The 20,886-nt window shown below is 37.4% G+C and overlaps 1 protein-coding gene across 1 annotated transcript in view; it reads right to left on the bottom strand.

Annotated features, from left to right (window-relative positions):
• The window catches only part of ZNF277 (zinc finger protein 277), a 127,142-nt gene that overhangs the window by 14,685 nt on the left and 91,571 nt on the right, over positions 1-20,886 (bottom strand). Inside the window, exons 5-7 of the mRNA XM_060196440.1 lie at positions 13,913-14,004; positions 10,009-10,119; positions 7,782-7,914 (exon numbers count right to left, since the gene is read on the bottom strand). Coding sequence (XP_060052423.1) covers positions 7,782-7,914; positions 10,009-10,119; positions 13,913-14,004 — 336 coding nt within the window. The remainder of the gene's footprint in view (positions 1-7,781; positions 7,915-10,008; positions 10,120-13,912; positions 14,005-20,886) is intronic.

Raw genomic sequence — 20,886 nt, 5'->3', positions numbered from 1 at the left:
AAAGACATCTTCAATGAAACAAATGCAATTACAAAGAAGACTAAGGCAAGCATAAACCTATGGGACTACATCAAATTAAAAAGCTTCTGCACAGCAAAAGAAACTACTATGCAAACCAAGAGACCCCTCACAGAATTGGAGAAGATCTTTACATGCCATATACCAGACAAGAGGCTAATAACTAAAATATATAAAGAGCTTGCCAAACTCAACAACAAGAAAACAAATAACCCCATCCACAAATGGGGAGAGGACATGGACAGACTATTCACCACAGAAGAGATCCAAAAGGCTGAGAAACACATGAAAAAATGTTCCAAGTCTTTGATTGTCAGAGAAATATAAATAAAGACAATAATGAGATACCACCTCACTCCTGTGAGAATGTCATACATCAGAAAAGGTAACAGCAGCAAATGCTGGAAAGGTTGTGGGGTCAAAGGAACCCTCCTACACTGCTGGTGGGAATATTAATGGGTCCAACCTCTGTGGAGAACAGTCTGGAGAACTCTCTCAAGGCTAGAAATGGACCTACCCTATGATCCTGCAATTCCTCTCCTGGGGATATATCCTAAGCAACCCAACACACCCATCCAAAAAGATCTCTGTACACATATGTTCCTATCTGCACAATTTGTAATAGCCCAAACCTGGAAGCAACCCAGGTGTCCAACAACAGATAAGTGGTTCAGCAAGTTGTGGTATATATACATCATGGAATACTACTCAGCTATAAAAAATGGTGACCGTTTTCAGCCGATCTTGGATGGAGCTTAAAAAATTCACGTTAAGTGAAATAAGTCAGAAACAGAAGGATGAATATGGGATGATCTCACTCTCAGGCAGAAGTTGAAAAACAAGATCAGAAGAGGAAACACAGGTAGAACCTGAACTGGAATTGGCATATTGCAGCAAAGTAAGATACTCTGGGGTTGTGGAGAGCCATGTGCCGCGCCCCAAGATGGCGCCAGCCTCCTCTACCCTCCAGACCACAGGGAGAAGTAAACAACTCCATAAATGGTCTGAGACTGAGAGCGCGCTTGCTTCCATGATCGTGTGCCTATGAGCAGCTGCCACATGTGCCCTTGGGATTGGCTGACCCATGAGTATATAAGTTGGAGGTTAGGTTATAGCGGGGCTTTTTGCTGTTCAAGGTTCCCGAATAAACTGCTTGAAGAAGAACTCGGCGTTGTGTGATCCTTGCAGGCAAGGGTGGACGCGACATGGGGTGGGTGGGGGCAGGGAGAATACAGGTCCAGAAAAGGATGACAGAGGACCTAGTGGGGGTTGTAATGTTATATGGAAAACTGAGAAATGTTAGGCATGCACAAACTCTTGTATTTACTGCCAACTGTAAAATATTAATTCCCCAATAAAAAAATAAAAAAAAATACCAAAGCAAAAAAAAAAAAAAAGAATATCTTTCTTTGCCAAACCTCTAAGTCATTGGCAAAGGCTATTCTGCAATTTTCTCAGTATTAAGCTACCACATGTAAGGACTTATCTACACAGTACAGCACTGACCATTCACTATTTAAAAAAAAAAATGAAGCTTGTGTTCATTAGTATACTAAAAATGAAGTTATTTGCATGTGATCATCACCAGACTTCATACTCTGTCTAATATAAATATATGACTATAAGAACAAGACCCAAGGGAAAATACAGGGCACATATTTTTCTAATTAAGACACAATGCCTCCTAATGAGTCAGGAAAGTAAAACATACAAGAAAAGTAAAGTTTAGAAATCATTTTGGTAAAGACAGTCGAACATCCCCTCAATTGCTTACATCAGATGGATGCTGAGCAATGAGAGGGTGACACAAATTATGGAAAAATACAGACTTTGCCTAGTACACCTGCAGCCCTAACACTCTTATACATACATACATAGAAGTGCGCGCACACACACACACGCCTATTAAAGAAAGATAACTTTTTAAAATGCACATAATTTTCTTAATAATAATAAAGCTATGAAAATTGGGTTAATGGCCTACCTTGCTTGCAAATGACTTTATATATTTTAATCAAAAAAATGAAAACCAGAGAATAATAAAATCAATCATATGTAATCACATGGCTCCCAGATCATACCTTTTCATTCTTATATTTGCTAATAGGAAAGGAGTGGAGGGAATGTGTGTGCGTGTGTGTGCATCACCACAGCACTGCTCTGCCATCTGTGGAGCTCTCTCCAGTGCTGTGGTGCTCCCATGTGATGCCTTGGGTTCAAACACAATGCTTTTTACATGGTAAAGCATATTCCCAGCCCCTTTAGTACTTTTCAAAAATAAATTGACATCACCTTCAAAATGCTAAGGCATCATGACACAATTTAGGTTAAAAAAATTTATTGTTGCTGTTTACCTGAACAGAAAAAAAAACAGGGCTCAAATCAGCTTTACCTTTGCTAACTTTCTACTTTGTTATAAGAATAGACAGTGGAGATTGGATAGATGATTATGAATTCATCACTATTATTTTACCCAAAGAACCCAATCCAAAGCCAAAAAGGTAGGGACTAAGGTACTGATAATATTTCATTTATTATAAACTAAGGAGTTGGTGTATTGTACCAAAGTAAAAGATTCTGAGGTGGAGGGGGGGAAGAGTTCAGGTCCTGGAACATGATGCAGAGGACCTAGTGGGGAAAGTGTGTATTGTTGTGTGGAAAACTGAGAAATGTTATGCATGTACAAACTAATGTATCAACTGTCAATTATAAAACATTAATCCTCCAATAAAGAAAAAAAACTAAGGCGAAATTGAAGGGGAGGTTATGCAACCTTGGGAAAGCTACCCAAAGGGCTAGGCAGTGGTGCACCTGGTTAAGTGTACACAGTACAGTGCACAAGGACCTGGGTTCAAGCCCTTGGTCCCCACTTGAAGGGAAAAGCTTCACGAGTGGTGAAGCTGGGCTGCAGGTGTTTCTTCTCTTTTCCTCTCTATCTCCCCCTTCCCTCTTAATTTCTGGTTGTCTCTAGCCAATAAATAAATAAATAAAGATAATAGAAAAATAAAGAAAAGCTGCTAAACTTCTTTAAAATACATATATATGTGTATATGTATAAATGAAAGTTACCCAATACCTCTGTGTCTTATTTCCTTAATCTATAATATAAAGAGAATGATAAAACCAGTACTTTAGGAATATGGTGAAGATGAAATGATTTAATTGAAAGACCTAAGTGCTTGACACATAGCAAATACTCAAATGCTGCTGGTTAGAAAATGAATTCTGGGGCCAGGTGGTGGTGCACCTGGTTAAGCACACACATTACATACAGTGCATAAGGACCTGGGTTCAAGCCCCTGGTTCCCACCCGCAGAGGGAAAGCTTCACAAGTGGTGAGGCAGGGCTGTTGGTATCTATCTGTCTCTTTCCTTATATGTATTGCCCTCCCCTCTTAATTTCTCTCTGTGTCTATCCAGTAATATAAATAAAGAAATATTAAAAAATAAAATGAATTCTGTTGATATTATATGAAAGTGACTTAATTTTCATTTTGAATGTAATTAAAATCGTTAATTTTCTTGAAACATTGCTGTTCAGTCATGACTCCTGCCACATAAAAGATGGGTATTTCAGGCACTGTAGTCCAATATATTTGTCTAGATACAGCTGGCCCTCACAGACAATTTCAGTTTTGACACTATCACTACTTGAGGCTCAGTAATTAAAGTATCAGTATCTTACATTTTTAAAACTGTAAGCAGAATTTGAGTGAGCACTCCCTTTGAAGTCTCCTTCTAAATAGTAAACACCTATGGCTATATAATGTTCTGTTGGTTTCAGGCTTTTGAATATTAGTTTAAAAGAGTCCTGGAAGGAAGTAGTATTAAATGGTTTCCATAACTGTCAGCAGTAGCTGACTATTTCTTAGAGGTAATACTGAAGTCCATTCTCTATTGCATTAGTCTTGGCCCTGAAGCAGCACTTGCTATAGGAATTAATGACTGAATGATTTCAAGAGAAGATTGAAGAATTCAAAGGGCACTTTTGCCTTTAGCTAGTTGTAAAACATTTGTAGCAAACCATGGTAACCTCTCAGAGTCAATCTTCAAACACATGCTAAACTTGTTTCTCAAGGGGAGTTTTTCTTTAACAGTATAAGGATTAGAACAGACAAAATCTCCACCCCAAAGCAAAGATTTCCAACATAATGCAGGATATGCTTATTTCTGTTCAATAGACAAAATGATTGATTATATTCAATTAGCCTTCTGTGACCAATGAATTTGGATTCTAATTCATTCATACTGAGACGAAAACATTATACTTGTTTCTATGTCAGAAAAAGAAATCCCTATCCTTACCATTCACTCACTTTTGTTTCTAATTTTTTTATTATCTCTATTTATTTATTGGATAGAGACAGCCAGAACTTGAGAGGGCAGGGGTGGTAGACAGAGAGAGACAGAGAGACACCTGCAACACTGCTTCACCACTTGCAAAGCTTTTCCCTTGCAGGTGGGGATCAGGGACTTGAACACAGGTCCCTGTGCATTGTGATATGTGTGCTCAACCAGGTGTGTCACCACCTGCCCCCTCATGACTTTTTTCACAATCATCCTGATGTCGGCCCCCAACCCCTCATTGCCTTACCCCAGAATCCTCTACTGTACTACACCTAGTCCAAGTTTCACCATCTCCTCTCTTCTCCTCTCCTCTCCTCTCCTCTCCTCTCCTCTCCTCTCCTCTCCTCTCCTCTCCTCTCCTCTCCTCTCCTCTCCTCTCCTCTCCTCTCCTCTCCCTTCCATTCCTTTCCTCTTTTCTTTTTCTTTCTTTCTTTCTCTTTCTTTCTTTCTTTCTCTTCCCCCCTTTTTCTTTCTTTCTCTTTCTTTCTTTCTTTCTTTCTTTCTTTCTTTCTTTCTTTCTTTCTTTCTTTCTTTCTTTCTTTCTTTCTTTCTTTCTTTCTTAGTTTCTACCTGTGAGTATGAATAGGTCTCTCTTCCCACCTCCTTTAGGTAGAGACAGAGAGGCAGCAAGACAAAAACGAGACTAAAATACTGAAGCTTCCTTCAATATAGTGGGGACCAGTCTCAAACCTAGGTCTCACATATGGCGAAGCAGTACACTATCCAAGTGATCTACTTGACTGGCCTGAAATTAATGTTTCTTTATGCTAGCAGCTTACCTTCTTTGTAGGCAGTAGGGTACTAACACCCGCAGTCAGATTCTTGTATCAGTCAACGTCCCCCACCCTTTAAACTTCCAGATTCCCAGATATTTGTCTCCTGCCCCCAACAGATTATCTCTTCTTTTTTAAAACTTTATTTAATTGGACAGAGGAAGAGAGAAACTGAGATGGAAGGGGGAGATAGGGTGAGCCTTCCCCCTGCAGGTGGGGACTGAGGAGTTTTGTTTGACTAGAAGAACTAATAGATTTAACATGCCAAGGATTTTTAATACATTATGATTTGTCTTGTTCAGAAAATTCAGCATCCTTTGCTGGGCTATGAAGATTACAATTTCTTTTGGTTAGGATGAGATGGTTAGACAAAAGTCCTCTTGCCTAGTGAAAAAGTTGGTTTCTTTAAGATTGCCGCTAAAAATAAACTGACACAGAGAATGATATGGATTTTTTTTTTTTTGTGGGGAGGAGAGGAGGAGTGAAGAGAATATTTATAAAGATACCACAAAGTACTTAATTAAATATTTTATACTTAGGCCTAGATGCCCTCCTCCCTTATCCTCTTTCACTTCCCCCAGTCATTCTTTTTTTTTTTTTTTTTCTTTTTTTCTTTCTTTCCTCCAGGGTTATTGCTGGGCTCGGTGCCTACACCATGAATCCACCACTCCTGGAGGCCATCTTTTCCCCCTTTTGTTGCCCTTGTTGTTGTAGCCTTGCTGTGGCTATCATTATTGCCATTGTTGATGTCATTTGTTGTTGGATAGGACAGAGAGAAATGGAGAGAGGAGGGGGAAGACAGAGAGGGGGAGAGAAAGATAGACACCTGCAGACCTGCTTCACCACCTGTAAAGCGACCCCCCTGCAGGTGGGGAGCCGGGGGCTCGAACCAGGATCCTTACGCTGGTCCTTGCGCTTTGCGCCACATGCGCTTAACCCACTGCGCCACCGCCCGACCCCCTTCCCCCAGTCATTCTAAGGCAAACCTTGTAGATAAAGTAAGGACTACAAAAGCTGGATAAAGGCAAAAGACTGGCACACTTTAGGGATGGCTATCTTGATCACTACCAGACCACCCTATCATTTGGAGCTCTAGTCAGGGAATCCATTGATTCTCACATAGATATGATGGACCTGGACCTCTAACAGATCCCTCTCTCCACCACCACTGGTCACATCCATCAGGAACATCATCATAAGCCCTCTTGTGGGCCTCTATAGGACCTTGCCTTCAATGTAGAGTAGCAATGGTAGGGACTGCCCCACTCTCTGAAGGGATACTGGGTCAACATGCTCAAGGAACACTGGTTCTGAAATAAGTGCAGCCTAGAATGTTCCTAGCTGTGTCCATGGAATGCGATCTCAGACTGACAGAGATGCAGAGGCTACAGACTCCTGTGCTAAATATGAATAGACATGGGCCCTAGGTCAGATCAATTGGGTTTACAGTTAACAATATGTATATACTTTTTCCATATTTGGGAGCTACTCTTTGCCTTGATCCAGCTTTCTAGTCCTCCCATCCAAGTACTAACCAGGCCCAACCCTGCTTAGCTTCCGAGATCAGATGAGATGGGGTGTGTTCAGGGTGGTATGGCCGTAGACCAGCTTTCAAGTTATATTCTTAACTCTGACATCATCTTCCCAGACAATACTTTCAGCCCACCTGCATGCTAGCTGTGGGGCTCATGCAAAAATTAATAAAGTCATGGGTCCCTTGGAGTATACCTAAAATAGACTTCCTAGCTTCTTTCTACAAAGACCCTTAGTCCCATCTGCTCTATTCTTACCTTTAGGTTCCTGTTTATTAAACAACTTATTATGCTTTATATCTTAATACTTTTCAGCCACCACATTGCAGACACTACTATGATGCCATCCTGACTTCCCTGGGCAGACAACCGCACCAATGTGTCCTAGAACCCCACCTCCTCAGAGCTCTATTCCACTAGGGAAAGATAGAAAAAGGCTGGGGGTATAGATTGACCTGCCATCAACCATGCTCAGTTACAGAAGCAGTTACAGAAGCCAGACCTTCCACCTTCTGCACCCCATAAAGATCTTTGGTCTATACTCTCAGAAGGATAAATAATAGGGAAAGCTTTCAATGGAGGGGAAAGGGTACAGAATTCTGGTGGTGGGATTTATGTGGAATTATACCCCCTTTATCCCACAATCTTGTTAATCACTATTAAATCACTCATAAAAATATAAGATCTAAAAAATAAATTAAAAAACAAAAGAAAAGAAAAAGAGGAAAAAAATTTTATGTAACACCTCCTAGCATATCTATTGGTCAACAACATGGTTTTTGAATAGATTGACTCATATCTGGCATTAAGGTAACACGGCATTAAGGTAACACAGTAAGTAACAAGAATACAAGAATTAGGGAGACTGTATGAGTATCTCAGGAATTACATTTTATTTGTTCAAGATGACTATGAGTTCCAGAGACATCACTTTTTTTTTTTTTTTTTTTTTTTTTTACCATATGAGCATCTGGCAAATCAAATCAAGCTATACTTTGTAAAGTAACCATTTTAAAGCCAACCACTTATTGGAAATGTCCTTCAATTATGTTTTGCAAAATTTCAATTGCAAAAATATAATCAGATTTTATATTATGAAAAGAAAGTCTTACCAAATAATTGATGACATAAAATCGGTCATATTCTCTGTTTTTGGGATTGATCCTTCGATGCTGTTTTTTCCTCATATGATCTTTAAGTGTATTTTTGTCACGGAAGATCTTCTCACAGTACAAACACTGCAGGCTAAAACAAATATACTAATAGTGAAAGCTTAAACACTTCTCTTGGATAGTTGATACAATCAGCTCCTTATCATTTCTGAGTGCCATATTGACTCATTTTAGTTCGCAAACAATCCTCAAATGGGATAGAATACCCTTGGCGGATATGCCTCACTTTATTCACTCAGCTTTGTTAGACGCACACTATGTTCTCTTTTGTAGTTGGATGCTGGCCAACTTAACTACTTGGTTAAATATGGGACAAAGATAGCTAAAATCCACAAATGACTGTGGTGATTTACTAATAAATTACCTATTTTATAAAATTAAAATGTAGTTGTCCTCTTCAAATCATTGTTATGATAAGTAGCACTGAATTCCTTCACTGTGTATGGCAAACCAGTTCATTGGTTGGTATACTATTTTATTTTATTTTATTTTGTATTATCTTCTTTTACGTAATGGATAGACAGTCAGAAATCGAGAAGTGGGAGTCGGGCTGTAGCGCAGCAGGTTAAGCGCAGGTGGCGCAAAGCACAAGGACCGGCATAAGGATCCCGGTTCGAACCCTGGCTCCCCACCTGCAGGGGAGTCGCTTCACAGGCGGTGAAGCAGGTCTGCAGGTGTCTATCTTTCTCTCCTCCTCTCTGTCTTCCCCTCCTCTCTCCATTTCTCTCTGTCCTATCCAACAACGACGACAACAACAATAATAACTACAACAATAAAACAAGGGCAAGAAAAGGGAATAAATAAAACATTAAAAAAAAGAATTAAAAAAAAAAAAGAAATCAAGAAGAGGGAGGGAGATAGAGAGGGAAAGAGACAGAGAGAAACCTGCAGTATTGCTTTACCACTTGTAAAGCTTCCTCCCTGCAGGTAGAGAAGGGGTTTCGAACCCTGGTCCTTGTGTTGTAACATGTGTGCTCGGCCAAGTGTGCCACCACCCAGGCCCGGTTGATACACTCTTGTACATTGACTTACAGGGCTTGGTTCCTAGCTTCAATACCTACTAAGTAGCTGTAGGACTTGGTCAGGTTACTTACTTTCTCTGTTGTCATTTTTTTCCTGTTCTATAATTTCCTGTTCTCTAAATTAGATAACTTAATAATATACATACATATGAATCAATTCTGTATGAATCAATATACATAAATGGTACTATATACAATATTATATATACAATATAGAAATAAAATACTTAGTACATCTCACACAGTAAGTGATAAATAAATGATAGTTGTAATTATCTTTCTTATGTACTTTTTGCTCAAATATTTGTACTAACTGGCAGTTCATTAGTTAAAGAGGAGTATTTAGCAGTTTTAACTAAATAGTTTTTTTTCTAATATTAAGAATGACAGAACTGCCTGTAATTTTTTTTTTTTTTGCAAAGATTTATTTATCTGTTAACACAAGAGAGGGGAAAAGACAGGAGAGAGAGAAACAGAGCAACATCTTGGCATATGTGATTCCAGGGATAGCTCTGGACCTCATATTTCCATGTCAAACACTCTAGTCGTTATGGTAACAACAGAACTTTCTTATTTATACAAGTTAAGCTCTATTTACTCAAGACTGCCAGAATATGACCTTAGGGACAGCAGAACACTATGATATATAAGTTTGAGTTAAGAACTAAAAAGCAAAAAGAAGTATATTATATCTCAGATGAAGCTAAATGACATACAACTTGACAATATACTTACTTTACTAAATTTGTAGAAAACTTATTGTGAACACTAGAGAAATTTACCGTCTAAAATTAAATAAGTGATTTTTAGAGATGTATTAATGAGAAAGTGAATAACACAATAGGGACATTAATATTTACTACTTGGGGTAGATAGCAAGTATGCTCTTTATAAGTCACTAAAACTATCTTCTGTGTTATATATACTCTTGGTACATATGATATTTTAAAGTTAAAATATCATACTAAAAGACGATGTTATATAGACAAAAACAGGACTGACATCTAAAATGAGAACTCCTCCACACTGAGAGAAATGATAAAAATTCACTTCTTTAATCACCTCTGACTATTAAGTCATTTTTTATGACCACAGACTCTATGATTAAAATAGTTTCAGGACATGTTTTATAAAAGTGTACTTACTTATCAAGCTTTTTCTGTAGCATACATAGAAATTCACTGCAGTTTACAATATTATCTGGCAATCCAATATTGAAAGCATGTTCTCTGGCCATGTGGTTCAAAAGAATAGATCTAGGAAATAATGTAAGCAATCTGTATTATATTCAAAATAACATATGGACAGATTAGGCTAAGACTAGCATTTGGAGAATGCTAACAAAAGGGCTGGTGGTGGCACACCTGTTTAAGTGCACATGTCACAATGCAGAAAGACTTAGGTTCAAGCCCCTGGTCACCACTTGCAGAGGGAAAGCTTCACTGCTCGTGAAGCAGTGCTGCAGGTACTTTTCTCTCTTTCCCTAAATCTCTCCCTCTCTATTCTTTTTATCTCTCAATTTCTCTTTGTTATACCAAATAAATAAATCTTAAAAAGAGAATGCACACAAGCTAGAAGTACAAGAAAGTATTAGGCACTGGGACATTTGGGCTCCAGGTGACCTATTACAAAGCATGTAAGTATACATATAATCACACCAGTTATTGTAAGAGTTCCAATTTGTTCTATTCTCTGCTACTGGGTAAGGTTACTTTTATCCTCTAAACTTCTAAATAAACTGTGCTTTGCCTGCATTTCCAGTTCATTTTGGGGAAGAAAAAAAGACAATCACATAGGAGAAGTATGACCTGCATTTACAGATATTTAGTCAAAACCCATACTTATCACAGTTAATTACATGTAAGAGTTATGATAACCTAAATATACAATGCCCAGCCTGTTGATTAGTTTATCAGTGAAGGAAATTCAGTCTTACATAGCAAAAAATCCTATGCATAAAATATATTCTTTTGGACCTTTATCATCATTTAGTACAGAAAATATAGGTGACAGCTTTGGAGAAGTCTTTAGAACAAATCTACTGATAGACTATATATAAAATGACAAATTATACAGTTTATTTTATCTAGGTTATTTGGACACTTAGTTAGCTCCAATACTCTCTTTCTCTCTCTCTCTCTCTATATATATATGTATATTTTTTGCATTTTATCCCCTTTGGAAAGTAAAATAAAGCAACTACTTTTAAAAAGAAAATGTTAATTTCTTTTTTACCATATAGGGAATACATTTATTAATTTCTTTTTATTTATTTATTTATTATTTTTGAAAGAGATGTAGGGAAAGCCACAGAGAGAAACACCAGAGCATTGCTCAGCTCTGGTTTATGGCCACATTTATTAATTTCATAGATAGCATGCCCATTTATCTAACAACTCTTTCTGATAATTTTGAATAAAATAAATATTTGTGAGATCATCCCATATTGATCCTTCTCATAAATATTTGTGAGTATTTGTACTTCACAGTGCATGTTGGGCTCACAAAGACTTCAGAGCCAGTACTTTATCATTACATTTTAAATCTTATCAATATCCAGTAATATTCATGAGAAAACTAAAATATAAATTGTAGCTTTTCATATATTAATTTTAAAAATCCTTAACAATAATAATCACAATGTAATAATGTTAAAAATCAGAACTATTCTAAAAGATCGTCAGTACCAATGCTTGGCAAACTTTTTGATAGCGAGATGGCTTTCAAGCTTAGCCTCAGCTGTCATCATTATAAGGTCCTCTGAAGTGCAAGAACAATATTAGAAGCATAACTGCTAATTTTCAAATATTTTTCTGAATGCGAATGAATCTATATGAGAATTAAGAATTCCACCACTGGTATTTTAAACATTAATATGCTAATCAAACATTTTAAGAATGAAAATTAATATTTAGCCTCTTCAAAAAATTTCTAGAAAAGAATGTCAGTTGTAATAATTCTTCACTCAAAGTCCTTGGAAAGTATGATAGAAATGATGTATAACAAAACCAGGTTCTTGAATAATGTCCTTTTGGCTAGGATTCTTTTATTCACATCAACATTATAACAACAGATGTTAAATAAAATGATGCTATTAGGGGAGCTTCTGTACTGTGCTAGACTGTGATGTTACTGATTTATTTCAGAAAAGACTACTTTCAGAACAACAATGATAGAAACTGCCCCACTCTCTGAAGGGAGGCTGGGCCAACACACGCTGCTACTCAAGGAAGACTGGTCCTGAAATGAGTGCAGCCTAGAATGCTGCTAGCTGTGCCCATGAAATGTGACCTCACATTGACAGGGATGCAGAGGTTACACAGACTCCTGTGCTAAATACGAATAGACATGGGTCCTAGGTCAGAATGATGAGGTTTATAGTTAATGGTATGTATATCCTTTTTCCATATTTGGGAGTAACTCCCTGCCCTGATCCAGTTTTCTAGTTCTATTCTCAACTCTGACACCATCTTCCCAGACAATATGTTCAGCCCACCTACATGTTAGCTGTGGGCTCAGGCAAAAATTAATAAAGTCATAGGTCCCTTGGAGTATACCTAAAATAGATTTTCTAGCTTCTTCCAACATGAGGACCTCAAATCTCATTTGCTCTATTCTTACCTTTAAGTTACTGATTATTAAACAATTTGTTCTGCTTTACAGCCACCAAGTTGCAGATGCTACCATAATGTCAACCTGACTTCTCTAGATGGATGACCTCACTAATATGTCCTGGAACCCCACCTCCCTGTTCCACTAGGGAAAGATAGAAACAGGCTAGGAGTACGGACTGAGGCTTGTCAATGCCCATGTCCAGTGAAGATGCAATTACAGAAGTCAGAACTCCCAACTTCTGCACCCCCTATAAGATCTTTGGTCTATACTCCCAGAGGGATAGAGAATAGGCAAGCTTCTAATGGAGGGGACAGGATACGGAATTCTGGCAGTGGGAACTGCACTCCACTCTTATCTTACAATCTTGAAAATCATTATTCTATCACTAATAAAAAAAGACTACTTTCAAGTGGGCACAAATTTTTGTTTTTCTAACTGTACACTGTATGTTGTTACAACTAACTGATCCTAGAGGATGCAACTAAATGAATTACACTTAAGTGAATGCACATTAAAGCACACAACCATTGCTACTGACAATCTTTTAGTAGAACATTTCTGACTTTAAGATTATTACATTGTGGGAGGCAGGCGGTAGTGCAGTGGGTTAAGCGCACATGGCGCAGAGCTCAAGGACTGGCCTAAAGATCCCGGTTCAAGCCCCCGGCTTCCCACCTGGAGGGGAGTCGCTTCACAGGTGGTGAAGCAGGTCTGCAGGTGTCTATCTTTCTCTCCCCCTCTCTGTCTTCTTCTCCTCTCTCCAGTTCTCTCTGTCCTATCCAACAACGACAACATCAGTAACAACAACAATAACTACAGCAATAATAAAAAGACAACAAGGGCAATAAAAGGGAAAATAAATAAATAAAAATTACAAAAAAGATTATTACATTGTGTAAGCACCACCTGCCCCCCAAACACTATTTCCTGTCCTGGTTCTTAGCAAAGAGGTCATAAAATTCTTGGAATTCCTCTGTAACAAAATTATATTTGTGATGCTCTAGATCCAGCATTATGTGTGGAAAGAAATTATGAATCCCTCAGGTTTTTTTTTTTGTTGTTGTTGTTGGATTAAGATTTTTAAAATTTATAAATAAAACACCAAAAAGTAAAAATAAAACCCTGTTAAATGTTTAGAGTTCACAGGTGATTACAGAAGGGTTTATCAGTGTAGTCTGTTGCTCATGGCCTTGTCTATCAGCCAGTTAACAAAACAGTCCTACAATATTAAACATAAACATACATTTAGACATTTAAAAATTTATGCTCTTACACTGCTTATAGTCCACTTTTCATGTTAGGCATAGTGAAAAGAAAAATGCTGCTAATATATGAAGGGATCTTGAGGCAACCCACAGACTGAAAAACATTATAGTTATTCTGAAGAGTTTTAGATGAAAAACCAAAAAGTTAAGAACATGTATAATGGTAAACCTGTTTCCAAGGAATTCTCCATTACAAAACATGCAGATGCCATGGAAGTTGTTATCATTTCGTTCTTGCTGCTGCTGTTCCAGAATTTCTTTCTGTAAAGTAGAAAAAGATGTGATATTATCTTTGATAAGTGTATAGTTAGCTAATGAGAAATGTCCTTGCCTGGGTGGGAAGTTGGGGTGGAATTGAAAAAGGAGTGTATGAATGCTTACAATATTTCATATTTGATATCCTTATACCAAAGTTCAAAGTCTGTTGTTAAATGTCTACAGAACGCCCTATTAGCAAAGCTATGTAGGAAACTCAAAGATAAAAGGATCTCAGTATCTTTCTCTACCAGGTCCTTTCTGTCTTTGTTAATTATCTCCCATCCTCATTGTTTTCCAAAAATAAAAATTGGTGGAATCTTTCATTTGCTCCTTTCTATAATTACCAGTTTGTAATGAAATTATGGTCAACTTTTCACTTGAACTCATCTTTTGTATTATTTCTCACCATTCTTAGTCCATACCCTGAATCTAGTATTTATGTATTTATCCATTATTTTACTTTCAAGAGGGGCTGGGAATTGAACACAGGGTTTTATACATGTACAACATGTGCTCCAGCATTCAGTGGCCTCTCTGGTTCCTGAATCCACTTTTCAATTAGTCAGTATGATCTCCTAAAATTATTTTCCCATTACAGTCATCTTTTTCTTTTAATGATAGAAAAATTCCCCATAAATATTAACTTAAATAAGTTAAAATATGCACTAGTATTATCTTACTCTAATTAGGGAAGTTTTACATACTATCTTCTTAAGTAATTTAAATTTCCTTTACATATTTCACATGTACAAATTCTACCCGTTCTTTAAGAACCAATGACTTCAATTTCTATTATGTAGTCATTTCTGGACTATAGTTAACACCAGGGAAGAGCTCAGTGAAGACCTACATATACAATCTAGCTTTCATTTGTATTTGGTACTTTACTTAATCTCTTTAGTACTCATTTTTATTTTTACACAAGGCCAGAGCTTAAACCCAGGGTCTTAGGCATATCCTTTACTGTTGAGCTAATCACTGTCTCATCTTATTTTTCCCCCTTTCTTTATTGGGGTAATTAATGGCTTATACTCAACAGTAAAATACAGTAGTTTGTCCATGTAACATTTCTCATTTTTTCACGTAACAATTCAACCTTCTCTAGGTCCTTCTCTGCTATCATGTTCTAGGACTTGAACCCTTCCCCACACCCCAGAGTCTTTTACTTTGGTGCAATACACCAAACCCAGTCCAAGTTCTGCTTTGTGTTTTCTTATTTTTCAGTTTCTCTCTCTCTCTCTCTCTTATTACTAGTGATTTGATACTGATAAACAAGATTGTGGGATAAGAGGCGTACAATTCACACAACTCCCACCACCAGAGTGCCACATACCATCCCTTCCACTGGAAGCTTCCCCATTCTTTATCTCTCTGGGAGTATGGACCATAGATCTCTATCAGGTACAGAAGGATAGAAGTCTGGCTTCTATAATTAATTATCTACTGGACATGGGCTTTAACAGGTTGATCCATAACCCCAGCCTGTTTTTCTACCTTCCCCTAGTGGGGTAGGGCTCTGGGGAGGTGGGGTTCTAGTACACATTGGTGAAGTTGTCTTCCCAGGGAAGGCAGATTGGAGTCACAGTAGTATTTTTCAACTTCTGTCTATGAGTGAGGTCATCCCATATTCATCCTTCTCTTTCTGACTTATCTCACTTAACATGGTTTTCTCAAGCTCCGTCTAAGATGGGGGGAAGGAGGTGAAATTATCATTTTAAATAGCTGAGTAGTATTCCATTATGTATATATACCACAACTTTCTCAGTTACTCATCTGTTGTTGGATACCTGGGTTGCTTTCAGGTTTTGGCTATTACAAATTGTGCTGCTACGAACATAGGTATACATAGATCTTTTTGGATGGGTTATTTGCTTCCTTAGGATATATACCCAAGAGAGGAATTGCAGGGTCATAGGGTAGGTCCACTTCTAGCCTTCTGAGAGTTCTCCAGACCGCTCTCCACAGGGGTTGGATCAATGCACATTCTCACCATCAGCGCAGGAGGGTTCCTTTGTCCTCACAACCTCTCCAGCATTTGTTGTTGCTACTTTTTCTGATATATGACACTCTTACAGGAATGAACTGGTATCTCACTGTTGTCTTTATTTGTATTTCTGACAACTGATTCATCTTTAAAAATGTTTTACACACACACACACACACACACACACACACACACACACACACACACACACATTTATTTGTGTGGAGGGGAAGGACAGAGTGAAAACGAATAAGCACTAAACACCACACTTTGTGGTTCTCAAGCTGCTAGTAATAAAACCCAGAATTTCATGTATACAAGGCAGGTGACCCTACTGCTGAGCCACTTTCTGGCCTGAATTTTCTCATTTTTAACACAAAAATGAGAATATTTTTCGCAATATTGTATAGGTATCATTAAATGTTATTTTGTTAACAAGTTCATGCCAAAAAAATTTATCATCATCATTTCTTTGGAAATAGTGGCTGCTTTGTCTTCCTAAAGGAAATGAAAATGCAAAAGTTAAAAGAAGGTTACATATGTATATATATTTCTCCCCCCTTCCCCAAGAATACTGCTTAGCTCTGGTTTATAGGGTTGCTGGGAATTGAACCTGGGAGCTCAGAGCCTCAGGTATGAAAGTCATTTGCATAACCACTATGCTGTCTCTTCAGTCCATATTATGCTCTTTTTATATTACATCTTCATACTATTCTCCAGCTTCATTATGACATTAAACTCAGTACTGAAACTTTATAAAGCTTTATTGTTGATTCTATACATATTTATTGAACATCATAAAGGTAATATAATATTTAGAATCTTAATAAATTCCACACATTTCTTGAAATGCTTTGAAATAATCTACTGAGTCCACTAAAGAAAAAAATAATTTGATGAACTTTTGATTTCTGCTATGATACAGTAATGTGTATCATTCTGACCCACTCACCAAGAAACTACTACATACCACACTACTTCCTATATAATATAAAATCTGTTTTGAGGAACTGAATTTTTGAGAGGAAAATTTTATTTCTAGCTTTCTACGTGGGAGATATTTTCCAAAGTACTACATAGGGGAGACTACTGAATAATTATGGGATATATTATTCAATAGGATATTACTTTGGGACAAAATGGATGGAACTAGAGATGATTAGGCTTAGTGAAACAAGTAAGGTAGTGAAAGACAACTCTAAATGGGTTTTGCTCATTTTTGGACTACAGAGAATGAAATAAATGAGTTTGATTAAAAAGAAAAGGAGAAGCTAAACTCTTAAGATTTTTGTGAGAACTATAAAGCTATGATGAGGAAGAGGCACAGAACTTTACTGGTGGGTGCAGTGTGGAACTATATTCCTGTAGTCTTATAATTTTTTTAATAAATTTTATAAGAACACTATTATATCATTAATCAAAATTAAAACCAAATGATTTTCTTTTCAATGTAAAAAATGTTAGCTACTTCACTGGGTGGAAGAATAAAAAAAGACTGGAGTTTAGACTACTTAACTAGGTAGAACTTTCAGGACAGCATATTAAGAGGTCTAGACAAAGCTCAAGAGGGGACTGGGAGATGGTCACAGGTCAACACAAGTAAGGTAGGCAGGGGAGAGAGTATTTCTCCCAGATGGTGCTTTTGTGCATTTTCTCCCCAAAGGCCCACTGTTCAGTTCTAGTCCATTCTTCCTCAGTAGTTGTCCTGTTATTAGAAACTCAGACCCAGATGACTAAATATACTGGTTATCAAAAGGATTCAGTTTCATGCAAATTTTCTTTTTAAATCTCTGAGTTGCTGGATTAGAGTATCTTTGAGTTGTGACACATAGAATGGAAAGACCTTGCTGAACACTTCAGATATATAACAAATATAAAAGAACCTTTTCTACTTATTATACAAATGTAAGCTGATAGCAAGTAGAAAGATAAAATCTAAGAAATAAAAGGGGGTAAAGTTGGTGTATCTGTTTTAATTACTGTTTATGTTTAAGCAATTCTTATACAAAAGCTGAAATTCAATCAAAGTCAAATATAAGAGGCACTATAAAGGAAATCTATACATGAATGGTTTGGCTAAATAAACAAAAACCATTCCAGAACCCTATATTGGCAACTCTGTAGTAGTAAAAACAAAAATAAAGTAAACAAAATCTCTATTACTACTTGCACTACGGTTGGTCATGCACTTTTTATTTTTCCCTACATTCCTGTTTTCAGTACACAAAACTTAGTAGTGTTCACAAAACATCACTATCCTAGATATTTCTCAGTCTCATAGTGATTTATTAACACATATCTGGCAGTAGGAAAAAAATACTAGGTTTGGACCAAGCATAAATACTAGATTTGCGAGTGTAAGCCAGAGGAAACTTTGGTGCTGTGATGTCTTTCCTTTTTTCTCTTTTCATTTGAAAAAGTTAGCCTGAATTGGTGAAGACCCAAAGATAACCTGAACAAAAAATAAATAAAAAAAGAAAATATAAGGGTTTCTCTTTTCTTTCTTTCTCTCATCCTTTCTTTCTTTGTTTCTTTCTTTTTTATTGTCTTTATTAGGGATTAATGTCTTACAGTCGACATACATACTTTTAAGGAACATTTTGTCCCTACAAATAACTTTTAACTTGTGTTTTTGTAGTCTGATTTTCTTCTCTCTTTTTTATGGCCATCTGTGTTTATCTCCTTTTATTCAGTGAATTTTTGAGAGTCTACATCTGTACCCACCAACTGGTTTCACCATCTACACCTCCTTCCCATTTGCTATTTTCTATCCTCTATTTATACCCTGTTCTTCTTCTTAACCAAGAGCATAACTATAGGAATGCCCAAACTCCAGTTAAAGAAGAAAAGATAATTCTTTGAGTAAAATTAAGACAAATATGTTTGGTGTTTCAGAAACAGTATCTCTCAGTATTTTCTTGGGATGGTTTTGTGGCAATTATTTTCATCTGATAGGACTGTTCTCTCCCTTTTAGAAAGATTCTTAATGTCAGAGAAAGAAAGGGCGAGGGAGAAGAGAACCAAAGCATCACTCTGGCACATGTCATGCTGGAGTTTGAACTTAGGACCTCATGATGCCAAGTCCAACAAGATGGGCATTAAAAGAGATAAGAAAATCAAACTACAAAAACACAACAGTTGAAAGTTATTTGTAAGGACAGAAAGATCCTAAATGCATGTATTACAGTACAATAAAAAAATAACATTTTAGGGGGGCAGGCAGTGGTGTATCAGGTTAAGTGCACATAGTATGAAGTGCAAGGGCCTGAGCAAGGATCCTGGTTTGAGTCCCCAGTTCCCCACCTTCAGGGGTGGGGGTTGCTTCACAAGCAGTGAAGCAGGTTTCAGGTCTCTCTCTCTCTCTCTATATATATATATATATATATATATATATGAAATATGTATCTTCTCCTTCCCTCTCAATTTCTGTCTTATCCAATAAAATGGAAAAAAATAATCTATAAATATGGAAAACTTCCAGAGGCAGGGCTACAGAGCAGCAGCAGCAGCTGTGTTTCTCTCCTCTCCTCTCTGGGGTCAACTAGGAATGCCAAAGGGGATCATCTGGGATCACAACACACCAGGACCAGAATGCTTCAGGAACTCACCAAATCACTGGTGAGTGCAAATAAATGTGGCATATGGACAGAGAGGAGCCTAGGGAGAGACTAAGTTCTGGTAACAAACAGTCCAGCAGATTAATATTGTGACACCACCTCCAGTCTCTTTCACCAACAAAAAGACGGCTGAAGGGAGGAGAGGACTCCCCTAAGACTCACTAAATGCAACTATGAGTCTCCATTGCTACTGCCCTCAGAAGCTGGAGCAGCATGGGGGAGGATAACTAACAAGAAAACTCAGGAGAAGATCTATACCTTGGTGGCATAGTGGTGGGGCTGTGAGAGTCTCTTTGCATAACCACTGCATTTTCTCTGCCCCACCCTGCTTTATCTCTTGGTCAGGAGTGAGGGATTAAGCTAAGAAGCCTACTTATAGTTTAAAAGCTCTCAGGCTCCCATAGCCTACAGGGAAGAAAAAGAATAAAAGAGGCTTTTAAACCACTGTGCTCCAACGCAGGGATTAAAATACTATTGAAACAGCTGTCAATTTCCACAACTGTGAACCCTGTAGTTACCTGATTTAGACACAAGTTAATCCAGGCAAGAGTGATCAGTAATTTGAAAAGTACTGAGAGAGGGACCTCATAACATACTATTTAGAATGGCTAAACCAACAATAAGAAATATTGGAGAAATGAACCAGGACAAGAGTCTAGCTAAAAGTCTCTAAAAGGTTGAAGCACAAAATAATGAGGTCAACATCCAAACACTAGTTAAGGAAATAATCACAGGAGTGAGTAAAGAGTTTCAACGAATTGTCATCAGAAATGCAGAAATGCTTTCCCTGGAAGAAAACACTAATTATCTCAAGGTTATTAGAGAACTAAAAGCTGAAATAGCTGAGCTAAGAACACAACCAGCTGAACAAGCTAAAACAGTCTCAGAACAGGGTAACAAAATAGATGAACTCCAAAAAACAGTAGAGGGGAGAAAGAATAGAATCAATGAGGCTGAAGACAGAATTAGCAAGATCAAGGATGAATTAGAGACAACTAACAAAGAAGTAAGAGATCTCCAAAAGAGATTAAGAGATACTGAAAACAACAACAGAGACCTATGGGATGACTTTGAAAGAAATAATATACACATTATTGGCTTACCAGAGGAAGAAAGAGAGGGAGAGGAAGAAAGCATTCTTCAGGACATAATAGCTGAGAACTTCTCTAGTCTAGACAACATAAAAGACATAAAGGCTCAAGAAGGCCAGAGGGTCCCAAACAGAATTAACCCAGACTTAAAGACACCAAGACACATCATATTTGGAATGGACAGGAATAAAGA

This window comes from Erinaceus europaeus, chromosome 8 (genome assembly GCF_950295315.1).
Source record: "Erinaceus europaeus chromosome 8, mEriEur2.1, whole genome shotgun sequence".
Lineage (NCBI taxonomy): Eukaryota > Metazoa > Chordata > Mammalia > Eulipotyphla > Erinaceidae > Erinaceus > Erinaceus europaeus.
Note: the sequence above shows the minus strand (reverse complement) of the source record. Positions and strands in the feature narration are given on the sequence as shown.